The 27,071-nt window shown below is 42.0% G+C and overlaps 1 protein-coding gene across 2 annotated transcripts; it reads right to left on the reverse strand.

Moving 5' to 3' along the window:
- Window positions 1–853: 853 nt before the first annotated feature.
- Window positions 854–26,519, reverse strand: epc1a (enhancer of polycomb homolog 1 (Drosophila) a). Of its 2 annotated transcripts, XM_017703667.2 has the most exons (15): window positions 26,215–26,519; window positions 23,395–23,481; window positions 13,838–13,997; window positions 11,419–11,564; window positions 10,677–10,883; window positions 9,744–9,892; window positions 8,884–9,031; window positions 8,490–8,648; window positions 8,160–8,249; window positions 7,602–7,750; window positions 6,524–6,864; window positions 3,454–3,563; window positions 3,198–3,339; window positions 2,735–3,083; window positions 854–2,572 (listed from the first exon to the last, which is right to left on the reverse strand). In XM_017703667.2, the coding sequence occupies exons 3-15, from the start codon at window positions 13,935–13,937 to the stop codon at window positions 2,503–2,505; spliced, it is 2,160 nt and encodes a 719-aa protein (XP_017559156.1). In that variant the 5' UTR covers window positions 13,938–13,997; window positions 23,395–23,481; window positions 26,215–26,519; the 3' UTR covers window positions 854–2,502. The 2 variants fall into 2 exon arrangements, with proteins under 2 accessions (XP_017559156.1, XP_017559146.1); XM_017703657.2 differs by lacking the exons at window positions 23,395–23,481; window positions 26,215–26,519 and adding an exon at window positions 21,443–21,886.
- Between the last annotated feature and the right edge of the window lie 552 nt (window positions 26,520–27,071).

Here is a 27,071-nt window from a genome sequence, read left to right on the forward strand (position 1 = left end):
TTTCATTCCACACAAGTCACAAGAAATGTTCATTTAACACATGTAAATTGAACACCATCTTCCATCCTTACCTTCCAGACATTTTACAAAGTTTTTACCTCCGCTCCTGAGAAACTGATATTTTGCAGATAGCTACTCACGCCATGCCCAGTTTAATTTACCATCAGAGTTCATTCTGTACGGAGCATAAGTATAAATAAATAAAGGAAGGAAGAAAATGCTGACCTCAAACGCAGTCTGGACAGATTGACACTTCTGGAATTTACAGGTTCAGAATGTAATCGACAGAGCGGTCATGCTACAAAGCAGTCATGGTTTAAAGACACAGAAAGGTAAAATACAAATACTGCTTAATAGAAGTGGGAATATGAAGAGCCATTCAGCGTTTACCTTGTAAACAACTATTTCCACATATTTGATACACAGTGCATCTGAAAAGGGATTTTTCTACATACACTATATTGCCATATGTATTCGCCCGTCTGCTTAAACACACATATGAACTTGAGAGGCATCCCATTCTTAATCCATAGGGTTTAATATGATGTTGGCCCACCCTTTAGGAGTGTGTTTAGGGGAATTTTTGACCATTCTTCCAGAAGTGCATTTGTGAGGTCAGACACTGATGTTAGACATGGCCTGGCTCGCAGTCTCTGCATCTAATTCATTGTGGCCATGGATGTGCTTGGAACACCTGAATTCAATGATTTGGATGGGTGACAATACTTCTGGCAATATAGTGTATTATTATACTTAATAGACCCAAGATGCAAAAGCAAGTCATTCATTTTCTGAAACACCCACTTCCCCCACAATTTAAATTCCCCTTAACAAAATCACAAGACACCTCATATCACTTAATAACCTGGGCTTTATTGTCAGATTTCTATGGGTCACACCCCCCACTCATTTTTAATAATATTTTATCATTTTTAAATTTTCAATATTTTAATTCTTTGTCTGCCACCAGGTTGGACTAGAGGCCTGGAGGGTGGTTTAGTTCAGCCAGTGGACTGGGCATCAGAGACCTGGGCTCCGGACAAGCCAGGACCGCACTACTGCAGCCTTGCCCGAGAGCCATCCTCTTCATAGAAGAGATGCAGTTTATTCCCAAAGGAAGGCACACCTTTTAACTTGTGGTTTTAGGCCTTGAAAAAGTCTGGAGTCTGTTGGATGATGCGGTAAGAGACGGAGACTGAGACTGGAGCCAGGTGACAACTCCTGTTCCTTCTCTCGCGTGTCTAGTAGCTGAAATTACGACACGGTCACAGCAATAATGGACAGTCATCAGCATTTCACTCATCAGAGAACATTATACTGACGAGCAACCAAAAAAACAAAGTCTTCCATTACGCGAAGCGCCAAGTCGCTTCACCACAAGAACTGAAAACAAAAAAACGAACAAAAGATATAAAAATAATTGTCTTTGTTGTACAAAAAACTACAATGGGAGGCAAAACATTTCATAGTATGAAAAGGAACTGAAGTTATACAAAAGCAGCGATAATCATGAAGTCAAAAAAACAAAAAAAAAAAACAACAAAACCCAACCCCAAAAACCAGTGCTTAGTTGAGATGGAAGCCACAGATGCTCCCGAGTGAAGACTTCATGACTTGTCTATCACTTGTTTTGGGATGATTAGTTAAATGGAAGATTCACACACCCCTCTTCACCCACCATTCCCAAAGCCTTTGAGTGACAAAAACCATACACCCCCCACCAAGTGAAAAAAAAAAAAATAAAAACAAAACGGAAAAAAAAAAAAAAAAAAAAAAAAAAAAAAAAAAAAAAAAAAAAAACACGACACCGAATAACTAGGGAAAACGGAACTAGAATTTCTGTAGCATCCATTTGATTTGCAAAGAGAACCAGCAGAACTAGAGATTGAAGGGTTCGACACAGTTTACCAAAAAAAAAAAAAAAAACTAGCTACCCAAACACCTACAACATAGAAACATGTGAGAGTACAGTGTTCATGGAGAAAGGAAAAAGAAAACGTGTAAACACAGCACAATAAATAGGTGAAACAGCAGGTTTCCTCATCATGCACAATGCAATGATTCCTAAACCCTTTCGTCTGCTACACAGCTCACAATCTCTCTCTGCATTCTTTTCTTCCTCCATTCTCCTTTTGCTTTTTTCTTTTTGTAATTCCCAAGTGCAAAACATCACAAGTGAACAAATCTGTTTTCAAGTAACATATATACAAGGTTTTGGGGGGTGGAGCAGGGAGTTTTACAAATAGGCAGTTACTGTACATTGAATATTTGCCATATTCATAATTTACATAGGAATTATTTTCTCTTATTAACAGTAACAAATATATTAAAAAAATGGGGTGGGGGAGAAAGAAAAAGTTATAATAAAGAGATGAGATTAGCTGTCGAGGCCTGACAGTTGCTGCGGAGACCTGCTGTCCCTTTGCATTTCCAAAAGCGATTGGTGCACAGCACCAAAAGACTGGACTGGGCGGGGGAAAAAAGTCACCCAGACAACGGTTACTACGTCACCTCCATAGCAACTGTGTTTTCCGCTATACTAAGGGACTGCTTTTCCTGTTCATGATTCTCCCTGTGAATAAAGGCAAAGGCACAGTGAGCATTTATCTTAAAATGGACAAAAACAAAACACTGCTCATCCCACTGCTGTGCCAGTTCACTGACTTGCTGGTTTTCTATTGGCTAAAATAAAAGCACTACAAAACAGACAAACTGAGCAGATGCCTCTACTCACCCAGTGCTGACTTTGGGGAGCTGACAGTTCGAAGCAGCGGCTGCAAGTTTTAAGGCAGCGGGTGGCACGCCGCCAAGACTTCTGGGAAGGTGGCGGGCATTGAGGCTGGCAATCTGGGGCGTCGCCACACTCAGACGCAGATTGTTCCCGATCAGAACCTGAGGGGCCGCGTTGGCAGTATTGTTACCATGGTTACTGAGTGGGTTGTGTGCATTGTGGACAGAGCCTGTGGTCGAGTTACTATTAGAAGGGCTAAGTAAGCTAGGTGAGGGAGAGGTCGTCACTGGAGATGAGCTCGGGAGGATCGAAGCTGATGGTGTAGCAGAGAGTTGTAAGCCCTTGTAAACTCCTGGAAGAGAATAACAGAAAACAAGAACAAATAAAACTAAAACAGCAAATAAAAGCAGGCATCAGAGATCACTTTTCGTTTAACTTTCCCAAAATGTCTGTTCAGACTACAAACCTGAGGCTTGGAGGATGCCATTCACTCCACTTCCCATAACACCATCCTCTTTGACTTTCAGAGTCAACAGCTGGTCAGGTGTGACAAGAGCAGAGGCAGCAAACTGAGCACTGGCTGAATCCAACGTCTTGGACACAAGAGGCTACAGATGGGGGGGGTTGAGGAAAAAGGCAACCATGAACAAGTGCACAAGACACCTTTTAAAAACATAACAGGAGACTGCCGCTCTTCCTCACACACACACACACACACACACCTGTGTACTGCTGGAGGCATCACTGGCCTGCTGTTGGATCTGCTCTAGCTGTTGCTTCTGCATGAGAACCAGCTGTTCCTGATGCTCCTGATACTGTTCCGCTGTGAACACTGAAACAAACAAGCACTGTTCATCAGTATGTAGAACATATTACAGACAAAAGCCCTATTCGAGTGGAATTAGTGTTACCTGGGGACATGCTGTAATCAGAATAATAACTGACAAGGTCTGTGATTATAATCGAGTGTGAATCTACCATGTCTGTAGTTTTTAGAAGGCTGCCAAGTAATAATTAGAGTCAATTACCTTATAAAATTGTCCAAACTCAAGAGCTCCTCAGTAATAGTAATCCCACTCAAAATGACATTAAGTAACGTAATAATAAAAATGGGTAAAAGAAAACGGACGAGGCTGAAGTGGGCTTCGTATCTGCCAACTTCTTGTTCCAATTTTCCACCTTGAAACGAAACAATTTGAACAAGAGGTTCAAATCTAACTTTAACTGTGCAGAAAACGGTGCTTCCCTTTAATTTTTTTTGTGACCATCAGCTAAAATGGAGGTTGATTTGATCCTTGTGGATGCTTTAGATCCATGCCATTTGGGGGAAATTACAGAGATCCTTACAAAATGGCCAGTCGATTTGCACACTTACTACGTTACGTACCTCCTCTGGCAAAACTAATCCCACTCAAATAGGGCTAAAGAAAGCTATACAAACTTCGCTGCATGTCTGTCTGAACACCCCCTCCTCTGAAATGCTTGAAGTCTCTCTTATGTTTGTATATCAAGCCATCTGTTACTACAGTGCCTCTGTACACCGAAGTGCATGTTTTCAAAAATTGTACAAACGACCAATTAATTTGTGCACAAAACGCTCAACAGCTGGCAAGTGTCAAGAAACTAAGACAGACTGAAGCCCCATGTAAAACACTTGCACATATTGCATCCTTTACTTCACCTTCATCATATCCCCAAATACAACTCAATACTAGCACACCAATGGGTTTGACACAAAGTGTCATAGCAACTGCTGTGAGGCTGGACAAGCTTTACAGTATGCAAGCAAAAATTCCATTACATTAAATGAGAAGTGTTAGTACACAGAAGTTATGAGTTTGGTTTGGGAGACCAAAGAGACAGCTGGCCTTGCTATCTTGGCTTCCACCATTTCTTCTGTTTGATTCTATCCAATGCAAGAGCCTGATCTAACAGAACTGGCAGTCAGCATTCTCCTCTAAACAGGCTGAGCTACCCAATCAGGTTTCAAAAGGGGGAGCTCAAAAATTTTGGAGGACACACAAGCTAGCCTTCACTCTCCCACCTAAGCCTGATTATGTAGTGTTTAATTTAGTGTATTTTTTGTCTTGCAATCAAGTTTCTGTTAGCATGCTGTTTTAAACCTTACCAAGTTCCAGTGCCTTAAAACGACACAGTCCAGCTCAGTAGTGGGGGATAAGGCCAAAAAAAAAGTCATGGTATTATCAACATTTCTGATGTTATTGCACAGTTCCTCTATACATTGTATAGGAAACATGTTTGTATGCATGTACTCATAACGCCCTAGTTTGACTCTTGAAACACTGGTTCACTATAGTTTAACCCTGAAGCTGTTAATATGCTGCTGCCATGATGATCACTGTAGCCCTCTCATTCAAACACAGGTTTTAACGATACACACACAAAAAAAAAAACCTCAACAAAAAACAAAACCTTATTGCCATTGTGAATTTGATCACCAAAGGCTCTCCCCAGTAAGCAAAATGGTGCTGATGTTGGCAAAAATTACTTACAGTAGTGACCTGGGCCTTTTTGGGAGACTACACTAGCACTTGAATGAGATTACAATGGATAAACTGACAAGCAGCAAACTACTCAACATTCTTTTTAAGCCACGATAATTATCTAACCAGTGGCTTTTATTTATTCACTAAGAACCATGTTCAACAGCAGACGTGAAGTTAAAACATTACGCAAAATAGTAAAAATGGCACATCTAAATTTCTGAAGTAATTTCAAGTAATTTCCAAGACAATGCTGAACAAAGCAACCATTGAATATTTGACTGTTTCCTTATGGCATACTGGTATAAAAAGATGACAAAACTCCTACTTTAACCACTTCAACCTGTAGACAAGATTAAATTTTTTTGCCAACATTCTATAGCTTGTGGCCAGAATTTGGACAGACATTTCACTTCTTAAATGGTATGGGAACAGAATAAAAATGACCACAATTGTGAACAAGTGTTAAGGTCAGAAAGCAATACTGATGGGGCTTGGTGATGCATGAAAAATATCAGATTTCTGACTTGTATTACTGCTGCAACACACCTAAAAAGGTGGAACTACTTTCCGTAATTTAGTCCATGCAGGTCTTTGACTGCGTTTTATTAGGTTAAATTTCCCCACTTGAAAACAACTTTATTGATAATGTCATCTTTAATTAAAACTGCACTCCTTTAAATTTCAATATAAAATGGATAATCTTCTACACAAAGACCTCTTCACCTGCTAAAACTAGTGCTTTCCTTTCCATTAGCAGCAGCTTGTTAAATGAGGTTTCATAGTGGTAGTGAAGAGCAGCTTTGATTACCTTGTGGTGGAAGCAGGAAAAGCTTAATCTGTCCCATCCCACCCCCCCGCCCCCCTTTTTTCCCCATTCTGTATTTCAGTGCGGCCTTTAATCCACTTTCATTTAATTTTTCCTCTATAGCTGTCATACTTAGTTTACACACTGGGAACTCTGCAACTGCTCAACATAATGTTATTTCAAAAAAAAAAAAAAAAAAATATATATATATATATATATATATATATATATATAAATAAAACAATTTTTTTTTTTTTTTAAATTGCGCAATTATAGCATCACCCACACCCAGTTATCATCATACCAGGACACACTGCTTCCAACAGCTTAAATTCAAAAGCCACATCTCAGACTAAACTACTCAGCTCAAGTTTTATTTTCTCTTGATATTCCTTTACAGGAGAAGCACCACAAGTTCAACTTAAGCAAGTGTGAATGCCTATTGTATAAATGTTTGTGCTTGCACACTTGCTCACTCACCAGCTGCAGGTGTTACTGTAGCAGTTCCTCCCATCGCTGCATTAGTGCCTGCACCTGCTGCAACGGCGACAGCCTGGCAGAAGCTCCTGCTGGTTAGTGTCCGTGGTTTAAAGTGTCTCCAGCGGCAGGCTTTAATGTTGCGGAGGATCTGCCTCAGATGCAGGGAAGAAGAGGAGGAGCAGGGAGGAGAAGCTGGAGACGAGGTGGCTATGGTGGAGGTACTGCTGTAAGAGGTGCTTTCTGGGCGAAGTGGAGAAGCAGCAGGGGACAACTCTTCTGCAGTTGAATCCAGACTGTGGAAAATGCTGTCTAGATCCGAGTGAGCACGGTCCAGGAGAACTCTGCACGTCATATGGACACCAACATTAGATGTCTATTGACAAGCAGGAACGTGTACAAACTAGTACAACTGTTGAAGGATTGGTTCACAAAAAAATGACTAGAGCTCCAAAAGAGCTACCATTTCCCCCCCATATACTCAGTCTTGTGTGAAAAAAAAAAAAGGATGCCAGCATAAAATGTCCTAAGAGACTATAATCAAAAACCAAATGTATTGACATAAAATCAAGAAAGATGAGAATAAAATCATGAACCTCAAAGCTGACGAGGAAACTCAAAAGCTTTGACATGTTGGTTTCATTCCTACTCTGCTGTCATAACATTACGTAGCTGCCAGGATTGCATTAGTTTTTACTGTAAAGCATGTCGGCAGGAAAAAAAAACCACCAGAAAACGCACACTCAAAACTTGAGACCAGATGAATTCTCTGCTCTTTGTGGTCGTAGTCAAATCACAGTTAAACAGAAAGCACGCAAACATATCCCTGGCCATGTTTAGATGCATTCATGGTATGGCATCACTTATTAGAGGTGGGTACATGCATATATGCACCACTAAACTATTTCTTACTAGCTACATTAGCGTCACTTTCAATGCTGAACTAAAGAAGCAAGCAGCAAAAAGATGTTTTGACTAAACGACTATGTTTGGGGTAACAGAAAGAGAGAAATCATGAACTTGACTTTGCATTGTACCATTCCTGTAAGGCTACAAAGTGCTGTCTGCAACATGCACGCACCTGCCTCCTCGTCCCACCCGTCGCCGTGTCAACCCCAGGCAGCGGTGTGGCAATGGAAGGCTGGTGAGAGAGTAACGGAACTGCGGATTACATGAACCACCCTCAGCCTCGCTACACCATGGCCAGCTACCCCTTTGATCCAAACGAGCCTAAAGGTAAACAAAGAAGAATAAGTGAATGACCAGAGATGACAAAAATATCTTGAATAAGTGTTGGCGTAAGAGGGTAGTTTTTGACTACAGAAGAGGGGGGGTGGGGGGGAACAAATTTTTATTTATTTATTACTTTAATCTGTGTGTGTGTATATTATATATATATATATATATATATATATATATATATATATATATATATATATATATATATATATATATATATATATATACACACATATATACACACACACATATACATACATACACACACACACACACACACACACACACACACAGGTAATTAATGTGTACCAACAACCAAGGAACATGAAACAAAAATTAAAAGAGCAGAGGGAGACGACTGGGCGTCGGATGACTCAACAGAAGGAGAGGAGAAACGTACAGCGTGATAAACACAGCCTGCTTTCCTCCTGAAGGCAAATGGTCCATCTGGGTCATTCTCCTCTTCAGCCTCTGACGACCCAGAATGCATCTGTATAGACAACAGCAGCAGTCAAAAACAATGTTAGGCGCCAATTCAAACTTATTATAAAAGTGGTGTTAAGTCATATTTCTACTATGTATATGTAACAGCAAAATCAAAGCCTGGAATAAAATCATTATGAAGAAAACACACTTGTGTCCGTGACCAAATCGGGGATTCTTTAGTAAGAACAAACTAAGCACAAACAAGTTTCACCAGCACCTGAAAAATTTGTGCAAATGTACATACCTGTGAGAAAGGATCTTCATCAGAGCTGGGAAAGTCATACTGGTTGAGGTCTTTGGGATTGATGAGGGAGGGACCAGACTGTTGAGGGGTGGAGAATGGCTGGACCTTCGGCTTTTTCTCGTATTTCCTCTTTGTGCGGACCACCTCCGTTTTCTCCGGCTAAAGGAGGGGAACAAGACAGCAGTAGGAATGAGACCACTTAGAAAAGCATCATCACCCTTCATACTTCTCACATTGAGGAAAGGTATCGAAACCTGCAAGTTCCAAAAAGTGTTTCCACAATGACGGGAAAAAAAAAAAAAAAAAAAAAAAAAAAAGTAGTCACAGGCACAAACAGACACATGGTAACCTGTGTTGTGGTAGGTTTTAACAATAAAAAGGTACAACCGCTCACCTTAATCTTATAGTCCTTGAGCTCAATGTGGTCCGTGTGGCGGTACTGGCTGCTGCTGGGCAGGGGAATAATGGGAATCTTGTAAATGGGCTTGGCCATGGCCAGTGCCTCTGTCATGATATCAGTGCCAAAGTCAGGCAGGCCATTTCTGAAAAGAAACCAGAGGATTCAAATTACTAGGCTGAAATGGCACAACTCAAATCTTTAATGTGACACAGAACTAATGTTTTCAAAGCTGAGTGGACAAACATCTGACCTGGGCCACTTTTCACGTGGCCCCAGATCAGATACATATCCTATTCGTGGCCGTGTGCAGTCATGAGAATGCTCAGAGATGAATTCTTGGGTTTATATCACCCTCACTGCAGGCATGTTATCATTTTGCATGGCAGCAGCGACAAACCTGAAGTGCCCGTAAATGGTGCAAAAATCAACATACCTGGCCTTTTTCCGCCTTCATCTCGTTCTAACAATGAACAGTTAAAAAAAACAAACAAAAAAAAAAACAAAAAAAAAAAAAAAAACCCACCCATAGCTACTGATTAGCCAATGTGGTGGCCAATTAAAAATACAAGGACTCCCCTCCCTACTACACTGGCTCACTCATTTTAACACCCACATGGAATAACACCGCAGCAATTAACAGTTAAGGTTACTGGTCCTGAAAATGCAAGGTCAACGCAAGGCAGGACTGCATCAGCTGGGCGGTTCACTGAAAATAGGGCCATACACTGAATTGCTGGCATCCCGCTAAAACGTCTAATTACTCAGGAACTGGTGAGGGGGTGACAACACTGAATAAACTGACATAGGTGTCTGAACTGTGTGGGAAATGCAGAGTACTAGCTTCAGGTCTGTACCTCTTCTCCACTATCTCCAGTGTCAGATGCAGCAATTCTCTCTTGCTCTTCTCACGCTTCTTTATCATCTCCAGAATTGTGATGGCCCTGCTCAGATCTCTCCTCAGTTTCAGCATCTTCTCGTATGATGCTTCGTCATTCTTGCGATTCTGTTGTGAGAGAGAAAAAAAAAAAACAATTTAAACTGATCTTTAGCCTGAACTTGAAAGGCTTTGTTCCAACAGCAGTGCAAAGACTTTAATCGCTTACAATGTCAGTCGCATCTGTGTGTAAGACCAGTATTAAGCTGGAAAGCAGTTAATCCAAGTTGTTTTTGTTTACTGTACCAAGTTGAAATGGTATTTAGCATTGGGTCTTGCCTAATTGACCCAGAGTACAAAACCTACATCTAGAAGGCTAGATTAGAGCTAGTACATGAAAAGGCAAAAAAAAAAAAAAAAACAAAAAAAAAAAACAAAACAAACAACCTCTACATTTGGAGGTGATCAGGGACAGATCTTGACCACATTTGCCGCAAGTGTAAACTGAACATGTTTCCTGCATCAGCATCTAATAAGTAGAAACATGCCTGCTGAGCACTGAATAGCAAGTTAGAGGATAAACAAAGAAAACAAAATTGAGGCCATGTGAGACTTCCTTGAAAGCAAGTACCTTCTTGCACAGAGTAAAACAAAGTGCCCAAAACAAGCTCTCTGATTCGTTATGGTTTTTTGGGGGTTAACGGAAGTAAAACAAATGATGTATTGACGTGCTGTGAAATAAAACCGGATCTCCTTTGGTCACAACTGAGAATTTATTGAAAAGTGTTAAGGAGATTTGGCTAAAATATAACCAGTGACAATCTAGTGATGAAAGACATGAATGCAAGGTGCAAACAGCCTCTAAGAGTAATTTCTTTGGGGCATCAGTGACCTTATATCCTCAGACACTTACCTTCCTGGTTTGCATTTTCTCTGTCCTGCGCCTGAAGGCCACATAAGGATCACTGGTGCTGGAGCCGTCACGCTTCTCCTGTTTGACCACTGGAGTGAGGGATCCGCCTTTACAAGCCTTTCTCTTCCTGCTCCAGTATTCAAACACCTCCCTGATCAGTTCATCGTCTTCCTTCAGCAAGAGCTTTGCTTCTTGGAGAGTCACAAGCTAGAGATTAAGAAAGTAAGCATTAAACAGCACTTTTAAAGCAGACAGAGCTGAATTAAATGGCATTACAGCCTTCAGTCATATCACAAACACAAAACATTTCTAGAACCAAGCACTTCCATTTGCTAATCACAAGATCCAGCAAATCAGGCACTCGTTTTTCAAAGTGCAAATGAGAGAAATGACTGTCTAGGGAAGCGGTGTTGAAACAGCCCAAGCTAACAGATAAACTACAGAAGGATCTTTAGCAGTTACTGCACAGAAGTACAGAAACCCTGCATATCAACTTGACAATTTATTCACTTCTGTATAGACCTTTAATGCAAATTTAACCTTGGTTAAATTTAACCTAATACTGCAGCTAACGGCCAAGCCCGCACATCCATAAGAAGCAAAATCTCAAAACGCGAGCACAACGGACTGAGAGCTTGACCGTCTTAAAAATAATTTTCAATTACCTTTTAATTTCAGGCTTCATAGAGTGAAGTCTCTCGGGACAGTATTTCTCATTGTTAAAGGTTATGAATGTTGATACCTGCTGGCCGCTGCCTTTCTCCAGCCGGTCGATCATCAGCTCAAACTGCAGCGCCCCAACCTCCATCTTCTTCCTCAGCCTGTTCACAAACGCCTCATCTTCAGAGTCCAGGTCATAATCTGGATGCTCTGTGTCCAGACTGAAAGCTGTGGAAAATTTACAGCAGAAGTTACACATGGACACCAACACACACAGAGAGAAGTCCACTTCAGTTATTTCACCCAACTTCTCTCCACGTTTGGCAACGTCTCTGGTAATTTAAAAACGGATTCCTTGATTGCATGCTCAAACATGCCATTCATACTTTACCTCCCTATTTTCTGATATAAACCAAACCCCAGCTGTTACTGCAGACTCAAACAAACGCACCCACAGAAAGTCTGGATTGAGCAAGTGAAGCACAAGAACCGCTGGAGCTGCCAGGGTTCAACCAAGTTCACAGACCACTGTGAATGCACAGATGGGTTGGATTATTATTTTCAAGTAAAATAAAGCTATTTAAAAATAAAGTTCATATTTGCCAAGTATGCCTAACAGAACACTTGACACTGGTTTGAGTCAACCAAATGGACCCATTTAACAAATTAAACATCACCATGAGTAGAAATATCTACAATTTCAACTACAACTTATTGGAAATAATAACTTCTAAATCCATAAAGAAATGAAAACTATCAACATTAGCTGTACCAAGACTGCTACAAATGGGCCAGCACTAGGTCTCACACAAAACTAGTCGGTATGTTTCCATTTGTGCTTAATATGGCAAGACAGTGTGAAAGGAGCAAGCGCTTCAGAGACTTGCAGAAAGATCGAGTAGGACTGTTTTAATATTCCCTCTCTCAGTCACCTACACCACCCCTACCCACCCCCCTCTCTCACTGATGTCTGCATGTGGGAGCAGCTTAGACACTGACAGCAGGACACTTCCAGTTGCTTTCTCTCAGACACACAGACCCCAGAAGCAGCCAGACACACTTTTACTCTCACAGACACAAACCAAAGAGCCGAACTCATTAACCCTATCTGAAAGCTTGCTTATACAACATGCACTCAAACTTAAAACTGTGCAGTTATCATCATTTACCTCAGACCAAGAGAAAATAATACTTCTGCACAGTCAAAAGAGACTGTAGTTCATCAGCTACTTAAAGATGAAAGTAAAATGCATTTTAGTGTCTTCGTGCAAGGCGCTGCACACGCATTCCTCAGCAACTCACCTCAGCATAACAAAAATAACTAAATAAATGTTTTTTGTGAATAAAGGAGACACACACACAGAGAGCGCACGCGCACGAGAGAGAGACAAGAGTGTGTGTGTGTGTCTACTTTTACATGTGCCCCAAACTAAAGAAATGGCAAAAAGCAGCTGCATGAATGAACACATGCACAGGGACTTGAAGAAAAGAAAGTGAGTAATGCAGGTGCAACTGGTGTAGCACCAATTAGCCAAAGAGGTAGTCCTAGTAGCCTTGTCACCTTGTGTGTACACGTGATTACTAGCTTCCTACTCTATAGACCATCTGAATCTGGAGTGCTGGCCTCTGGAGGAAATCTGTTTCCCCATGTAATGGCTTAAGCTCAAGTGTTTATTTTACCGCGCTTATCATTGCTGGTTAGCCCTACAAACAAAACCATGACAGTTAATCATCGAGCTACCATAACTGTCCTTTAAGACTACATTGCAGGTTTGGAATAAACTCTGTTCTACTAAAGACTCATAAGGCAGAGAAAAGCAGAACTGCTGAATTATCAACACAGGTTATTGCACAAGAATAAGATTATACATCTTCTAACAATTTTCTGAAAGACTTCTAAATTTATCAGATAAAATTGAGATGTCTACCACAGCACTGCTCCATATGGACCATGACCAAGATACACATCTCAAAAACAAGCATTTCATGCTTGAAATCAAAAACAAGGAAATTACAAAACTATTCCTTAAAAAGCTGATAATAGTGCACACCACCACCTTCAGCATGGTTTAAGTGTACATTGTTACAAAAGGATTTGGTGGAAAATGAAAAACTAACAATTTGCAGAGTCTTAAGTAAGTAGGAAGGAGTCTTAATTAAAACACTGCTCTAAAAGTAGCATCATTCAAAGACAGACCACATAACGGCATAATGGAACTATATTAAGCAAATACAAACGAAGATTACAACAATGGCATTAAACCCTTACAAGAACACAGACACAAAATCAAGATGCTTATGCCATCAAGTCGACACCTAATGAGCACTGACATATGAAGACACGCACCGTCCTCCATACACTGCAACAGTCAACTTGCTCCCAAGATCCACACATTCATGAACAGTCCTGCTCTGGCTGCACTCACTAATAACTATCCTTTCCCTTAATTAACATTCATGCAAGCACGAGGCACACAGACACTCTCACAAGGCAGACTCACGCTGTATGTGAATGAGCTGCTTTGGCATCCTGAAGTCCCCTGGGTAGAGGGAGTCGTAGTAGGAGACATTGCTCTCTGCTTCGGGCACGGGGATCACCATGTTGTCCCTCTTCTCCCCATAAACCTGCTGTGCTGAAATGGCCCGCTGGAGATGGTGTTCCTATACAAAAAGGAAATTAAGATTTACACTTATTCAGAGGTAGGTATGGGAGGTATATCGATACAAGTGTAAACAGCACTGTGACTTGTAGATACCACAAAACTTAGGTCAGCCACAATTACTACACAATCACAATAATCGGAGGTGATCACAATTATTTAAGCCAATCACAATTATCCACAGTCGTTTGTGCGTTAAACATATGTTTTGCAGATCAGACACCCAATAATCAGTCACAACCCGTAAACTAATGAAAACAATGCCTGCCATTTAACACATTCAACACCAACCCACCATACTGTTGAGTAACAAAAGGTATAGCTGACTTATCGGAGCACCTGCACCAGTTTATTAATTAAAAGAAATTGACATTACTCCAACATGTACAGAGCAATGAGCTGTTTTCTATTAACTCTGAATAAGGTGTTATAAAGCCAGTTTGATCCTTTTGTTTGTAACCATTTGAGAGTGAAAAAAAAGACACAGGGGTGCATCACTGACATGTGTAACAGCCAATGTGATCACATCAAGTGCCTGTGTTTGATGAAGTGGTCGATTCAAACACAGCAAAAACACTCGACGCTGCCCATAGTTAATATGCCCTTTCAAAATAGCTCCACTCTGCAGACATTTGGATCATGCCCTGCTGCCATGCTTTTTTCCCGCTTACATCATATCAACCACTGAAATATGAATAATGTAAAAAATAAAGCATCTGAATTAGATCATAATATAAAACTTACTACAGCCAATATCTGATCCGTTGAAATATGCCTGGATCTGTTCCAATCTTGTACTACTTTACACATTAACAGATCACAGCTTAAAAGGCTCATCTGCATTTAAAGTGGGCAAAATGTTAAACAAGACAAAAACACACCTCACAGCTGAAAATAAACTCCAGCTAAAATCCCCACATCACATACACTCAATAACACGATAATAACTAATAAATAATCATTAATACCAAGTTCACTGTTCTTCTTAAACCCAAACATAGGCAGCTCTCGATTTCCCACACTCATAAATGACCTAGTGGCTTTTAAACATGACATAACATTAATGTATTTAAAACCAAACAAACAGACATTACACTTTAACCTATTAACATCCCTTTTCAGATTTTCATGGAAGTCAAACAGATTCTTTACGACTTGAGCCACTGGTTCATTTACACATTCACATGACTAGATATTTCACTTAAACATGAAAGCCTCATGTACTTCTCTGGCACAATCTGTAAGGATTAGCAGCAGAGGAGATGACTTAACCTTTACATTTTCCAACTACAACAAATCTCAGAGACCTGAGGAGTTCAAATAAGGGTCACAAAATAAATAGCATGACAAGGGGGCTCCCGCTGATTTGGAGGGGGCTCCCGCTAGGTTGATGGTAGCACAGCCTTTTACTCAGTGGTCACGGTGAGCCTTAGCGCAATATTCTGGAACTGCAATCTAATTAAAAAGAAGAATTTTACTATTACAATCTGAGTCAATAGTTTATAAAAATGTTTACCAGGGGTTTTCAAACAGGTATTTGACAAATCTAAACAACACTTTCAAATTTATACCTCCTATGCAAACTCAAAACACACACACACCCACACTAACAGCCTCATGAGTCAGGGCTGAACTCTTAGCAGTATTCCCACACATAAGTAAGCAATTAGCAGAGACCAGAAACAGACTACTTTTGGCATGCGCCTCTGAATAAAGCCAAACATTCCCAACACCAACCCCAAAAGTAACTCATCATAACAAACCACATACAGAGTGCAAGACTGAGCGAGGAAAGGAGGGACAGACCTAGTCTCTTACGACACCTTACCTGGGATACTTCATTTACTGGTATGCCCCAACATGGTTGCATCATGTTTCAATACAAATCCACAAAATCAGATACACTATATTGCCAAAAGTATTCACCTGTCTGCCTTAACATGCATACGAACTTGATTGACATCCAATTCTTAATCCATAGGGTCCAATATGTCAGCCCACCCTTTGCAGCTATAACAGCTTCAACTCTTCTAGGAAGGCTTTCCATAAGGTTTAGGAGTGTGTTTATGGGAATTTTTGACCATTCTTCCGGAATTGCATTTGTGAGGTCAGACACTGATGTTGGACGAGATGGCCTGGCTCGCAGTCTCCGCTTTAATTCAACCAATTTAATTAGTTCTGTCGGGTTACGGTCAGGCCAGTCTAGTTCTTCCACACCAAACACACTCATCCACGACTTCATGGATCTTACTTTGTCCACTGGTGTGCAGTCATGTTGAAACAGGAAGGGGCCATCCCCAAACTGTTCCCAAAGTTGGGAGCATGAAATTATCCAAAATAATCTCTTGGTGCTGAAGCATTAAGAGTTCCTTTCACTTGAACTAAGGGGCCGAGCCCAAATCCTGAAAAACCACCCCACACCACCAAACTTTACACTTGGCAGAATGCAGTCAAACAAGCATGGTTCTCCTGGAAATTGCTACACCCAGATTCATTCATCAGATTGCCTGATGGAGAAGTGTGACTGGACACTCCACAGAACACGTCTGGACTGCTCAAGTCCAGTGGTGGCGCTTTAAACCACTGCGTTCCACGCTTTGCATTGCACTTGGTGATGTAAGGCATTGACGCAGCTGCTCGGCCATAGAAAGCCATCCCATGAAGCTCTCTACGCTGCCCCTGAGCTAATCTGAAGGCCACTTGAAATTTGGAGGTCTATAGCGACTGACTCTGCAGAAAGTTGGCAACCTCTGCGCGCTATACGCCTCAGCATCCACTGCCCCCGCTTTGTCATTTTATATGGCCTACCACTTCGTGGCTGAGCCCCTGACGTTCGCCACTAACAGCTGACTGTGGAATGTTCATTACCGAGGAAATTTCGACTGGACTTGTTGCACAGGTGACATCCCATCACAGTATGACGCTGGAATTCACGGTGCTTTTATACACCTATAGCAGTGAAAGTGATTGGAACACCTGAATTCAATTATTTGGATGGATGAGTGAATACTTTTGGCAATACAGTGTATAAAGGACATGCCGTTCTACATTATGATGGGGCAACTTCCTCTTTCAGCACAGCACACAGATCCCACAATTAAGTAATTTCTCAAAAGTAGGTCACAATTGACTGATCACAATCATCCCAGCTGACTAAAATCTAATAAATTACTACAATTACACTTTCACAAGCAGAAAATTAATAGGGCCCATTTTGTCCAGTGAGGCTGAGACATAAATATAAAACACAAACTAACACACTTGAACACACAACTTGATGCAGAGGGTTGCAACGAGTAAAGCATCTTTTGCTTGATCACACGTGATTGTGTAACTAGATATCTATCTGAATGTAAAGACTGCTAGGAAGCAAAACAGCTAATTAGCCAATTTGCTTAGTAAGCTTGTACTTAAACAGTACAAAGTCAGCACAAAAATAAAATGTTAATCATAATAATTGATACAGCACTTAAACAACAAAAATTTCATGACCGTGAAAGGCTAATATGCAAAATACACTGGTGGGAAACCAGGATAAAATTTATTATGAACTGAATACTGGAATTACAGCTAACAACTGTGTCCCAACAATGCTACAGTCCTGAACACTTCCACTTTTTAACAGTGTGCTTCATCTTTAAGAGAGTCCAACAGGGGGACATCAATTACCAATTGTGCTCTTAAGCACAATTTAAAACCGCTCCTCTATTGACAAACTTTCATATTCAAAAAGAAGCTGTCCATGGAGGAAAAAAAACCCCAAGATTAACTGCTTTAAAACAACATGAGCTAAAAAAATGGTCAATCACCCCCATCTCTAGTTACATTCCCACACCAACGGTCAGGTCTGATTTAACTGGCTATATAAAATGAATCAATCATCCCCCTTTTTAGCCCATATGCCTCATTCTCACTGCACTTCAAATACGGATTAAACGCTGAACTTAATTTTCTGTGTTCTCTGGGAGTTTATTTTAAAATGTTTGATACTACACTATGACGCATACAAAACTAAAATCGTTATCCAGCTTTTATGTGACAGGTCTTCTGTCCTGTTACAGGTGTAGAAATGTGCAAATGGATGAAAAAATAAATGGACAAACGAAGCAACACGTGAATGAAAGAACGGACAAACAACGAAACAAATGGACAGACAAAGCAAAACTACAATGAAGGTACAGATGAATGAACAAATGTTGGTGTGCTGATAAATGAATGGCTGTGAATGAGGCAGCTACAGACAGGTGGTATAGCATGGTAGTATAGCATGGCAGTTTCCAGTTATGCTGGGTCAGCTTTAGCTCACCAAGCTTTTCTAAATCTGAAACTTGTGCGAGCTGGACAAGAGATGTCAGCCTTGGGATTGATAAGGGGAATGCTTAAGGGAGGGTAACCACATATTAGGACTGCACAGTTTACATCAAAAAGAGAGAAATATGAAGACATACATTCATTAATTATTCAAACATGACCCACATGCTACCCTTAGCACAGTCTTACTGTATGCCCGCAAGATCAAGATTAACTTAATTAGAAAGACACATAAAAAATAAAAATAAATAATAATAAAACACAGCCTAAGGTTCCTGGGGTCTTCAAAACAAAAAGCTACTGCCATTGGTATCCACAATACAAAGAGTCAATTATCAATTATCCTTAACAGACCAGAAACTCCACAACGCTACTCATTTGATGAGTTCTAGTGGTCCTCAATAATTCAGCCTTAGGATGTAAATGTGAAAACAGGCTTAGGGCAATCATATCTGCTCATCAGCTGACTGTCTGCCCAGCTTTACCGGTGACTGCTGAACTGTCAGTAAATGCTGACTAAAGCAGCCCTCGGCCAAATGTTTACACTGTCTCTGCATTCCGGCTGGGAACCAGGGAAAAGCAGGTCAAATCCAACTGGAGAACTTCCATGACCTCTAGCCCAGACTAGACCGCAAAATGCTACAAGAGATTTAGACTACTAAATCTCTCGTACTAGAGTAAAGCATAATTTTTTGTTGCAAAGGATGAATTTCAACTGCAAAAATAAACAATGATACAAAGCTGAGAAATACCAGAAAATACCAACCTCTAAAATTTGAAAAACGTCTACTTTGTAAAAGACGTTTAATGACTTAAAGGACATTAGAATCATCACCTTCAGTCAAAACCGATCACCACTCCAATCTCCTTTAACACCCTGATTTTACTTACTGGACAACTGCCCACATCCTTATGCTGATCTTTCAAGGAACACCGCATCTAATATCATGAAAGCACTCCAACTCCTGCTTTTCACTAGTTCCAGTTCCTTTCACAAGCCTGTCCGTTCATTTTTCCAGTGACATGGGCTGGGCATAAGTTCCCTGCAGACATAAAGCCATAGCTGCAAACGTGTCACATTTGGCCACAAATTTTGCACCTTCTTAAGGCCAGCATGCCTTAAAAAGCAACAACTAAATGGACAAAGATCAACACACAAAATGGTGCATGAAGATGTAACTTACTGGCTAGCTTTACAGTCAAATAGCTGTATTGTTTTAAGACAAGCATGAAGCAACAAAAACATCCAGTACAGACCCATTCAGAAGATTTCTGAAGGGGAAAAAAAAAAAATTCAGAAGATTTCTTAAAAAACAAACAAACAAAAACAAAACACTGATGTGAGATGAGGTCATATGTTGTAACTTCTCGTTTTGACTCAGCGGACCGAATATTTTCAATTGGGGGACCAAAATCAACAAGAGATTAACGTTAATAAACTAAGGCATTCCTTCATGAACTTCCTGATTTTGAGCAGTACACACACACACACACACACACACACACACACACACACACACACGCACACACACGCACACACACAGAAGTCAACCTGCCTCGTCATAACTGACCTCTTCCTAATTTTCATTCAAAAGACCTCAACAGCAAGGAAAACCTGATGGCTTCTTATTTGCAGTTTGTACAGCTGGTTTCAATGCACTGACCTGGACTTCACAGAGTATCTTTAGAGTATATTTGTAGTCCCATGTAAATAAAGAACAACCATCATTTGTGAGTACACTCTCCAACCAAGAAAGCCGCAGCTATTTACTTGTTTTAGCATTTTTGAAGCAAATTATTTTTGTCCCAACTCTTACACAGAGCATCACACATACTACTTTGTGCTGCAGTGATATTGTTACAGCAGAAAGCTTTTTTATTAAATCATCTTCAGTCACATTTCACAAACCTTGAAACTACTGAGTGATGAAGTCAAGCTTTTAGGTCGTCCAGACAACTACAAGCATCCTCAGCAGGTCAATGCTGGAAAAGGCAAACTACCCCCACGGACACAGGCTGACCGTTAGTCATGAGGTTTCCCCCCCAGCCTGCAATAAATATTTAATCATTTAAAAAAAAAACGAGTAAAATGTTAATGTATGTTGGTCCATGTCAGTGTACAAAGCTTTTCTTTAAACTCCTACATCACAGCTGTAAACATCAAGACTTAATAACTCCAGCAGCGCTGGCGTTTGTATTAGTCAGCTGGATTCCTCTCTCACTCCCCACCGGATGTTTCCTCCCCAAAATGCATAACATGTGACGGTCTGCAGTTACCCACATTAACTATCTAGGGACAGCATGTCAAGCTTTCTGGGCGGCCCGTGTTTTGCCACCCCTCCCTCAAGCATCAACTGAACTGGTGAACGAGGAGACGTCAACGTCACCTCAAACGTCCAGTCGCCTCGACTCAAAACTATTTGGACAGCATGCGTAACTGCATGTCTCAACAAACCGATGAGCGGCAGGAGGAGTTATTTTAGAGTATAGTTTACACGCACGGGCTCGCTGACAAGGTGTTTACAAAAAGCAGGACTTTCAGCAAGTCAGATTTCTCGGACCCAACGCTGAGGACAGCTCCGCGCTAACGTCCTTTATTCTCACACTGAAGCGACTTCAGCTTCAGGTTATCGGGCCGAACTGACGAATCCTGCTTCGCGCACTGACGCCCTGGATAACAACTCCTCGCTGACATGTTTTGACCGTAGTAGTGTTGACAGTGAACGCGCCTCCGTCCATGTGCGCGGTGGTGTTGTGCCGGTGCGGCTCCGGCGCGCCTCCTGCTGGCCGCCGAGCGCCACCGCAGCGCCGCAGCCCAACGACGTGCCCAGCCACAAAATGGCGGCTCGGCCAGGGTCACGTGACTCCTTTGTGTTTTGCAAAGCAATTCGCAGCCAAACGGCTGCTCACAACATGGATATTTCGCCCAAAATCACGACGTAAGGCCTTCTTCTCCGCACAAGCAGCAAAACATTCGACGCAGCGCGCACAACTGAGGCGTTTTACCGTGGGAAAAGAAAACGAAGCGGCCGCCATTTTGTGCAAAGCTGCGCAGGCGATAGCAAAGCGCCGCTCGCGCCGAAAAAACAAACGGTAAAACGCACGCGAGCTGGCCCGCGGCTCCCCCAAACGTACCGATTCCTCCTCTTTCTCCATCCCCGTCGGCATCTGCGGCACTGCCCGGTTGATGGAGGCGTATTCGTGCAGGTCCGGTAAGTCCTCGCAGCGGAAGACGGGAAGGGGCTTGGCGGCGTCCAGCGCCCGCGCCCGAAACGACAACTTACTCATTTTTACACCGAAAGATGGAGCATAAATGTACAAGGTCCTTTCAGATTGACTAATGAAGCCGTTTTAGTGCTCATTGATGAGTCTGTGGCGGAGCGCGGAGTCGTTCGGCGGGTCTGTGTCGGTGAGAAGCTGGGAGCCGGGCGGGCCCGGGTCCTGCTCGCTCGCTCTCTCTGGCTCTCTCGCTCGCTCTGTGAAGACCCGCTCTGGATCCTGCTTCAGCACGCCATGGCCAACATGGCGGACATTAAAAACTCTTTAACTCTCGGTTTGCTTCCTGCGGCCCGACCCCCTCCTCCCCCTCCCCCAGCTCACACACCAGCCATTCGCACTCGGGGTAGCGCGCGTGCGCGCCCGGAGGGGCGGAGGAGGTGGGGGATGGGGAGCCGCACGCTCTCACTCTCTCTCCCTCGCTCGCTCAGAGCGGTCAGCGTAGCCCGTCTCTCCCCTCACACAGCTGTTCACCACTACACCCCCCTTACACACCACATCCAGCCCCGGGCCACAGACACGGTCACTACAGAGACCAGCGCGATACCGCCTAAGTCCAACGTCTTGATACTTAATATATAAACTTGATGTACAAATCATAAAAACAAACAAATTATCATACTATTTCAGGCTGTATTTGGTACGGGATCATATTGATTCATCTATATATGAATATATAGATTCATTCCAGTTCCTCGGATGCTGCCCAATACCATATCAATACCCATTCAATACCCACTGATACTGAGGTCATCGCTATAGTGGTCACAGTAGTACATTACTGACTGACTGCGCTGTCAAACCCCCAGTTTACAACAGCATAAAAATTCAATTAAGACTGCATCAAACTTTCTATGAATTTGGACAGCCTTAAACTAAAACATCGGCTCACTTTGGGCTTAATAAATCACTTGTGATACACAAACGCAGGATTAATACTTCTACCCATGCCACAGCAGGGGTGGGTAAAACGATATAATCATGACACATGACATTCTGTCTCAGTCTGCTTGTCTGAGCGCATCGTGGATACTGTCAGTACTTAAAACTGAACTGAAATCCTGCCTGTTTCACTGCAAAGAGCATTAATTAGGCCTGTGTATCTGGATTTAGAGCACCTCGGTGAAAATGTTCACTAAAATCAGAGAAAAATATTAGAAATATGAATAATGTGGAAATACCCGTTCATTTTCTTCTCTTCCAATTTTTAAAACCTCAAAAGCTAAATATCATACAGATACAGATCATATCGATGCCATGAAATATCAAGGCATGTATATTTTTTGCCATATTGCCCACTCCTCTGTGACTGGGCGCTCTGAACTACTTATGCTGGGAAACGTCGCCCTCTGCTGGTAACGCATAGAAACCACAGTAAGATGGGGTAAGAAGATGGTTGTAATGCAATAGAAATCATGGTAACATAAAGCTGCTTTTTACAAAACTACCTAGTCGGAAGACACAATCTCTATATTTCATTAATCATTCTTTTCCCAGGGTGTGGTCATCTGTGGCGACCACTTCAGAACCTCCAGATCTTACTGATGAAATGTCACGTCAAACATCTATGGTGAGACAGCCTAGGCTATATAACAAATATTACACTATTATATAATACACACACACACACACACACAGCCAACATTTGAGGTATTTCCTTGCAGGTATACACAATATACTCAGGACCATGTATCAGTAGGTGACTACATCAGGGACATCTCCACATTTTCTTCAGGAAAGGATTTGTCTGGTCGCAAGGATAAAAGTCTTGAGAATATTTATGCAAATTAGACTGGCATGGTATAACTTACCTTTAGGTCTCTGCGCCATACTGTGTTCAGAGATGTGTCCGTGTAAAATACTATCCAGATTATCCATTAGGCTAGAACGTCCAGGACCTACAAAGTGAATGAAATTGTGGATTGAGTGCAGGAAATAAAAAGGTAGGCAATAATTTTAGACAAAACACACAACAGTTTTTCCTGGTTTGATGGCGGCCACAGCACCGTTAGAAGAGTCTGAGAGCAACTTTCCAGCTCTAGACTGTTCTGCATTGTAGTCACTGAATAATTACCAGACTTAGTTATACACGAAAAACTTAAAATGCTTCAACTCACTAAAGACATAAATATGAAGTTGGCTTAATGGACCCAGCGCTATGCTCTTTGCACTCTTAAAGCAGAGAGCTGTGCGTTCAGCAGCAGGCTAATAAAAGAAAACAAGAGGGTGATGTAGAAAAGCGATAAAAAGGCAGCACCTAGGCACTTCATCACTGTGAGACAGAAACAAATGTGACTTCCAGATTGGGGCTGGGCCCTAAACAGGTTGCTAATTACAGCACGAGCCACAAAGGCAGACGAGTGTGACGCAGAGAGCGGACTATCATGCTTTACCTTTGCACGTGACAAGTTGTGGGTTTTTTGTTTACTGTTGAGGCTAATTTGTGGTCACATTTCTGACCTTTCAACATCACTAGAAATAAATGGTCAAGCTCAGCCCACGCTAAATTAATGAGTTAATGAAAAACTGCATATAATAATGGCTAACGTCGGCTATTACAATGAACATTGTGACAAAGTGCTCAAATGTGCCTTTCACATTACTTTGACATCACTTCTCTACCAGATCAGGCTTTTGGTAACAGCTTCAAACATTTAGTTGCTCAAACACAATTACTACAGCTGAATTTTACTACTTATATTAAGCTGATTTAGGCCATCAAAAATCCCAAATTATTCCTTTAACGCCAGTAACATTTTCTGATAAAGTGATTTAGACCATCAAACTATCCGACTTGTAGTTTTAATACTAGGCTGAAGTTGGCTTCCTGTTCGAATTTCTCCACACCACTTTAGATGGTGCAGCAGTTACATTCTGAGGCCTGAGGCTGATCATCCAGAGGGAGGAATTCATTCACCTCTGCTGGAATCGGTGTAGCTTTTGGGATTCTGCTGATTTTTTCCCCTGAAAAAGCTGATCAACCAACTAAGCAGCTGCAAAGTTTAGTTGTGTGTGCAGTGCTGTGGGAGATGCAGTAGCTGTGTCACACCTACACAACCAAAACCACAATAAGATTCAAGTGTTTAGTGTACGTGGCTATTAGCTACTAATAACCATCTCACTGAAACTGCACTGACCACAATATTCTGTTTAAATCCAATATTAGAAGTGTATTAGATATGCAGTATTTGATCCAAGACCTCAGCTTCCAGTGCATTTCTCTGTTGTTGCATACCGAGGATCAGAGATTACGGCCAAGTCTGCGCTAGTGTAGCCGTGAAAGAGGAGGCCATTTCTGAATTAGGTCATCTCGATGAGCTCGAACTGATCAGAGATTCGCTCAAAGGCGCAGTAACAGCTCAAACACAGTAAACCATCAAAATGACGAACAGTATCACAACTAGCAAGTAGTCCCGCCTGTTAGCCACGCAGCTATTTTACTTTATCCAAAGAGGGAAATCGCACGGATGAAGTTGGCTTCGTATTCGCCAGCTAGTCATTCGAATTTTCCGGTACACCTTAAATGGTGCATCGTATCCATTCTGGCGCCTGTAGAATTTTGTCGGCGCCAGAGTGTAGCTACTGCACCATTTAAGGTGGCCCGGAAAATTCGAACAAGGAGCTAACTTCAGCTTGGAATGCAAATTAGTCTTTACAGAGCAGCCCCGTCAGGGGATTTTGATGCTCTCGGAACACAAATAACTAACATCGGCCGTTCTCCTTCGTTACGCGTTTATAATGGTCATTCTCGCTGCTGCACTTGGCCGTCATGGCTGAAGCAAATGTTCATGGCGTCCCCGCCTAGTCGGGTTATGACAGTGATTACATACAACGACCTGTATCGCTCACCACGTTTAACTAACGTTTACAAAAGGACAAATCCACTCTGGAGCCCCCTCCTCCACACCACTTGGAAAAATGTGTAGTACAACTGCAGACCAGTCTATTTTACATCTCCCTACTGGTGAACACGGAGGAAGTTTTGTCTCGGTTAGAAACAAACTGCCGGAAACGTAAAAGAAAAGAGAGAGCGCTAACAAAAGAGCTCCAACTTCACACGGGCACATTTTCGCCTTATAAGGTCGGTGTGTGTCCCAAAATAACACAGCACAAACCACGAATATATTAAACCCAAAAGAGAAAATGTAACGTTGCTGAGTTGGAACGACAGTACTGGTCATTGTACAAGCTGGTTATCAAAATATCTCGTTTTAACTTACATTTGTCTAATCAGTGAGGAAGAAGTGTGACGAGCTTAACGTTGAGCAGCGACTATAGGAACATCGATTTGCCTCTAACTACCTCCACATTAGGGTATTCTCATTTTAACAGCGTCTGTTAGGGACATCGGCATGTCTGTGGTTGAAGGTTGGTCACTTTTAGCTGGCTAACGTTAGGTCAGACATTTAAGAGGAAACTCGAAGGTTACAGCGACACTGTGGCCCATGCCAACAAATTCCGATCGGGTTGCTTTGCTAACGTTTAGCTTACGTTCGGCAAAACTGTTTAGCCTTGACCTCGTTTCTTGACAAAAAAAACTAAGCTGGTAAGCATTACCCGGGTTGAATGGCTAAACCCCTTAAAACAAAACGGAGTTATTGTTCATTTTGTTTGTAAAAAGAGCAACTTACCAGTTTAACCACTAGGGTGGACGGGGTGGTAACTGTGTTGAACATGACAGGCTAAAGCTACCTAACCGTGTGAAGGCTGCATAGTTGGAGCCGCGAGACAACAAAACGCTACGCAGCAAAAACCATCGCAGAGTGTTTCCGACTGCCCGCATAATCCGTATCCGACGGTGATCTGTTGTCGATAAAGAAAGAAGCCACATCCAGATCAGGTTTCGCCAAGTAAACTGTCGACAAAAGTAGCTAAAGGCGTTTTTTTCTGATCACTACAGCTGACCGACTCATCGTCCGAGATGGGCGCGTTCTAGTTAGCGCACCATCGCGCTTAGCTAACTCGGAGAATGGCCCCGCTGCCTTTGCGAGGCCGGAAGTCTGTGGACTACTTAGGCGTTCTAGTTAGGAAGCAAGTGTACATATTGGGACGCAGCTGAGGGGGTTAACAACTTTGCGCTGGCGATCAGACGCGTCCTGATTGGTCGGCGAGTGGCACCAATCACCTGTGGAGAGTGAGCAGCAGCACACAAGGCAAGAAGAGTCTCCTACAATAGAGATCACTCTGCGTTAACCCGAAAACCCGTCTTATCGGAAATGAAACGGGAGACCCGTCTTCATGAGACGAAAGGTTCAGCACGCCCTCTGCTACATATACTTACATTAAACATGAGGAAATTCACCAAAACATTTAATCGAGGCCATTTTTGCGAAACGGACCATACACCTGTCAAATATCCTCGTAGTAAAGGCAGGAAATAAAAGCAGCACTCCACATGATTGAATAACCGTACTTGCTGATCTGATCTGTAATATGCGCAGGTAGGCTTCTGTAACCCTTAGGACAACATTATTATTATTAAAAGCCT

This window comes from Pygocentrus nattereri, chromosome 13, assembly GCF_015220715.1.
Source record: "Pygocentrus nattereri isolate fPygNat1 chromosome 13, fPygNat1.pri, whole genome shotgun sequence".
Lineage (NCBI taxonomy): Eukaryota > Metazoa > Chordata > Actinopteri > Characiformes > Serrasalmidae > Pygocentrus > Pygocentrus nattereri.

Bases quoted from the DNA above. Each gene is read 5' to 3' on its own strand.
- epc1a (XM_017703657.2), bottom strand. From the start codon at position 21,595: ATGAGTAAGTTGTCGTTTCGGGCGCGGGCGCTGGACGCCGCCAAGCCC. The intron at 9,032-9,743 runs GTACAGACCTGA...GTTTCTTTTCAG, and splicing joins CTGGAGATAGTGGAGAAGAG to AAATGGCCTGCCTGACTTTG. The intron at 3,340-3,453 runs GTGTGTGTGTGT...CCCCATCTGTAG, and splicing joins ATGCCTCCAGCAGTACACAG to CCTCTTGTGTCCAAGACGTT.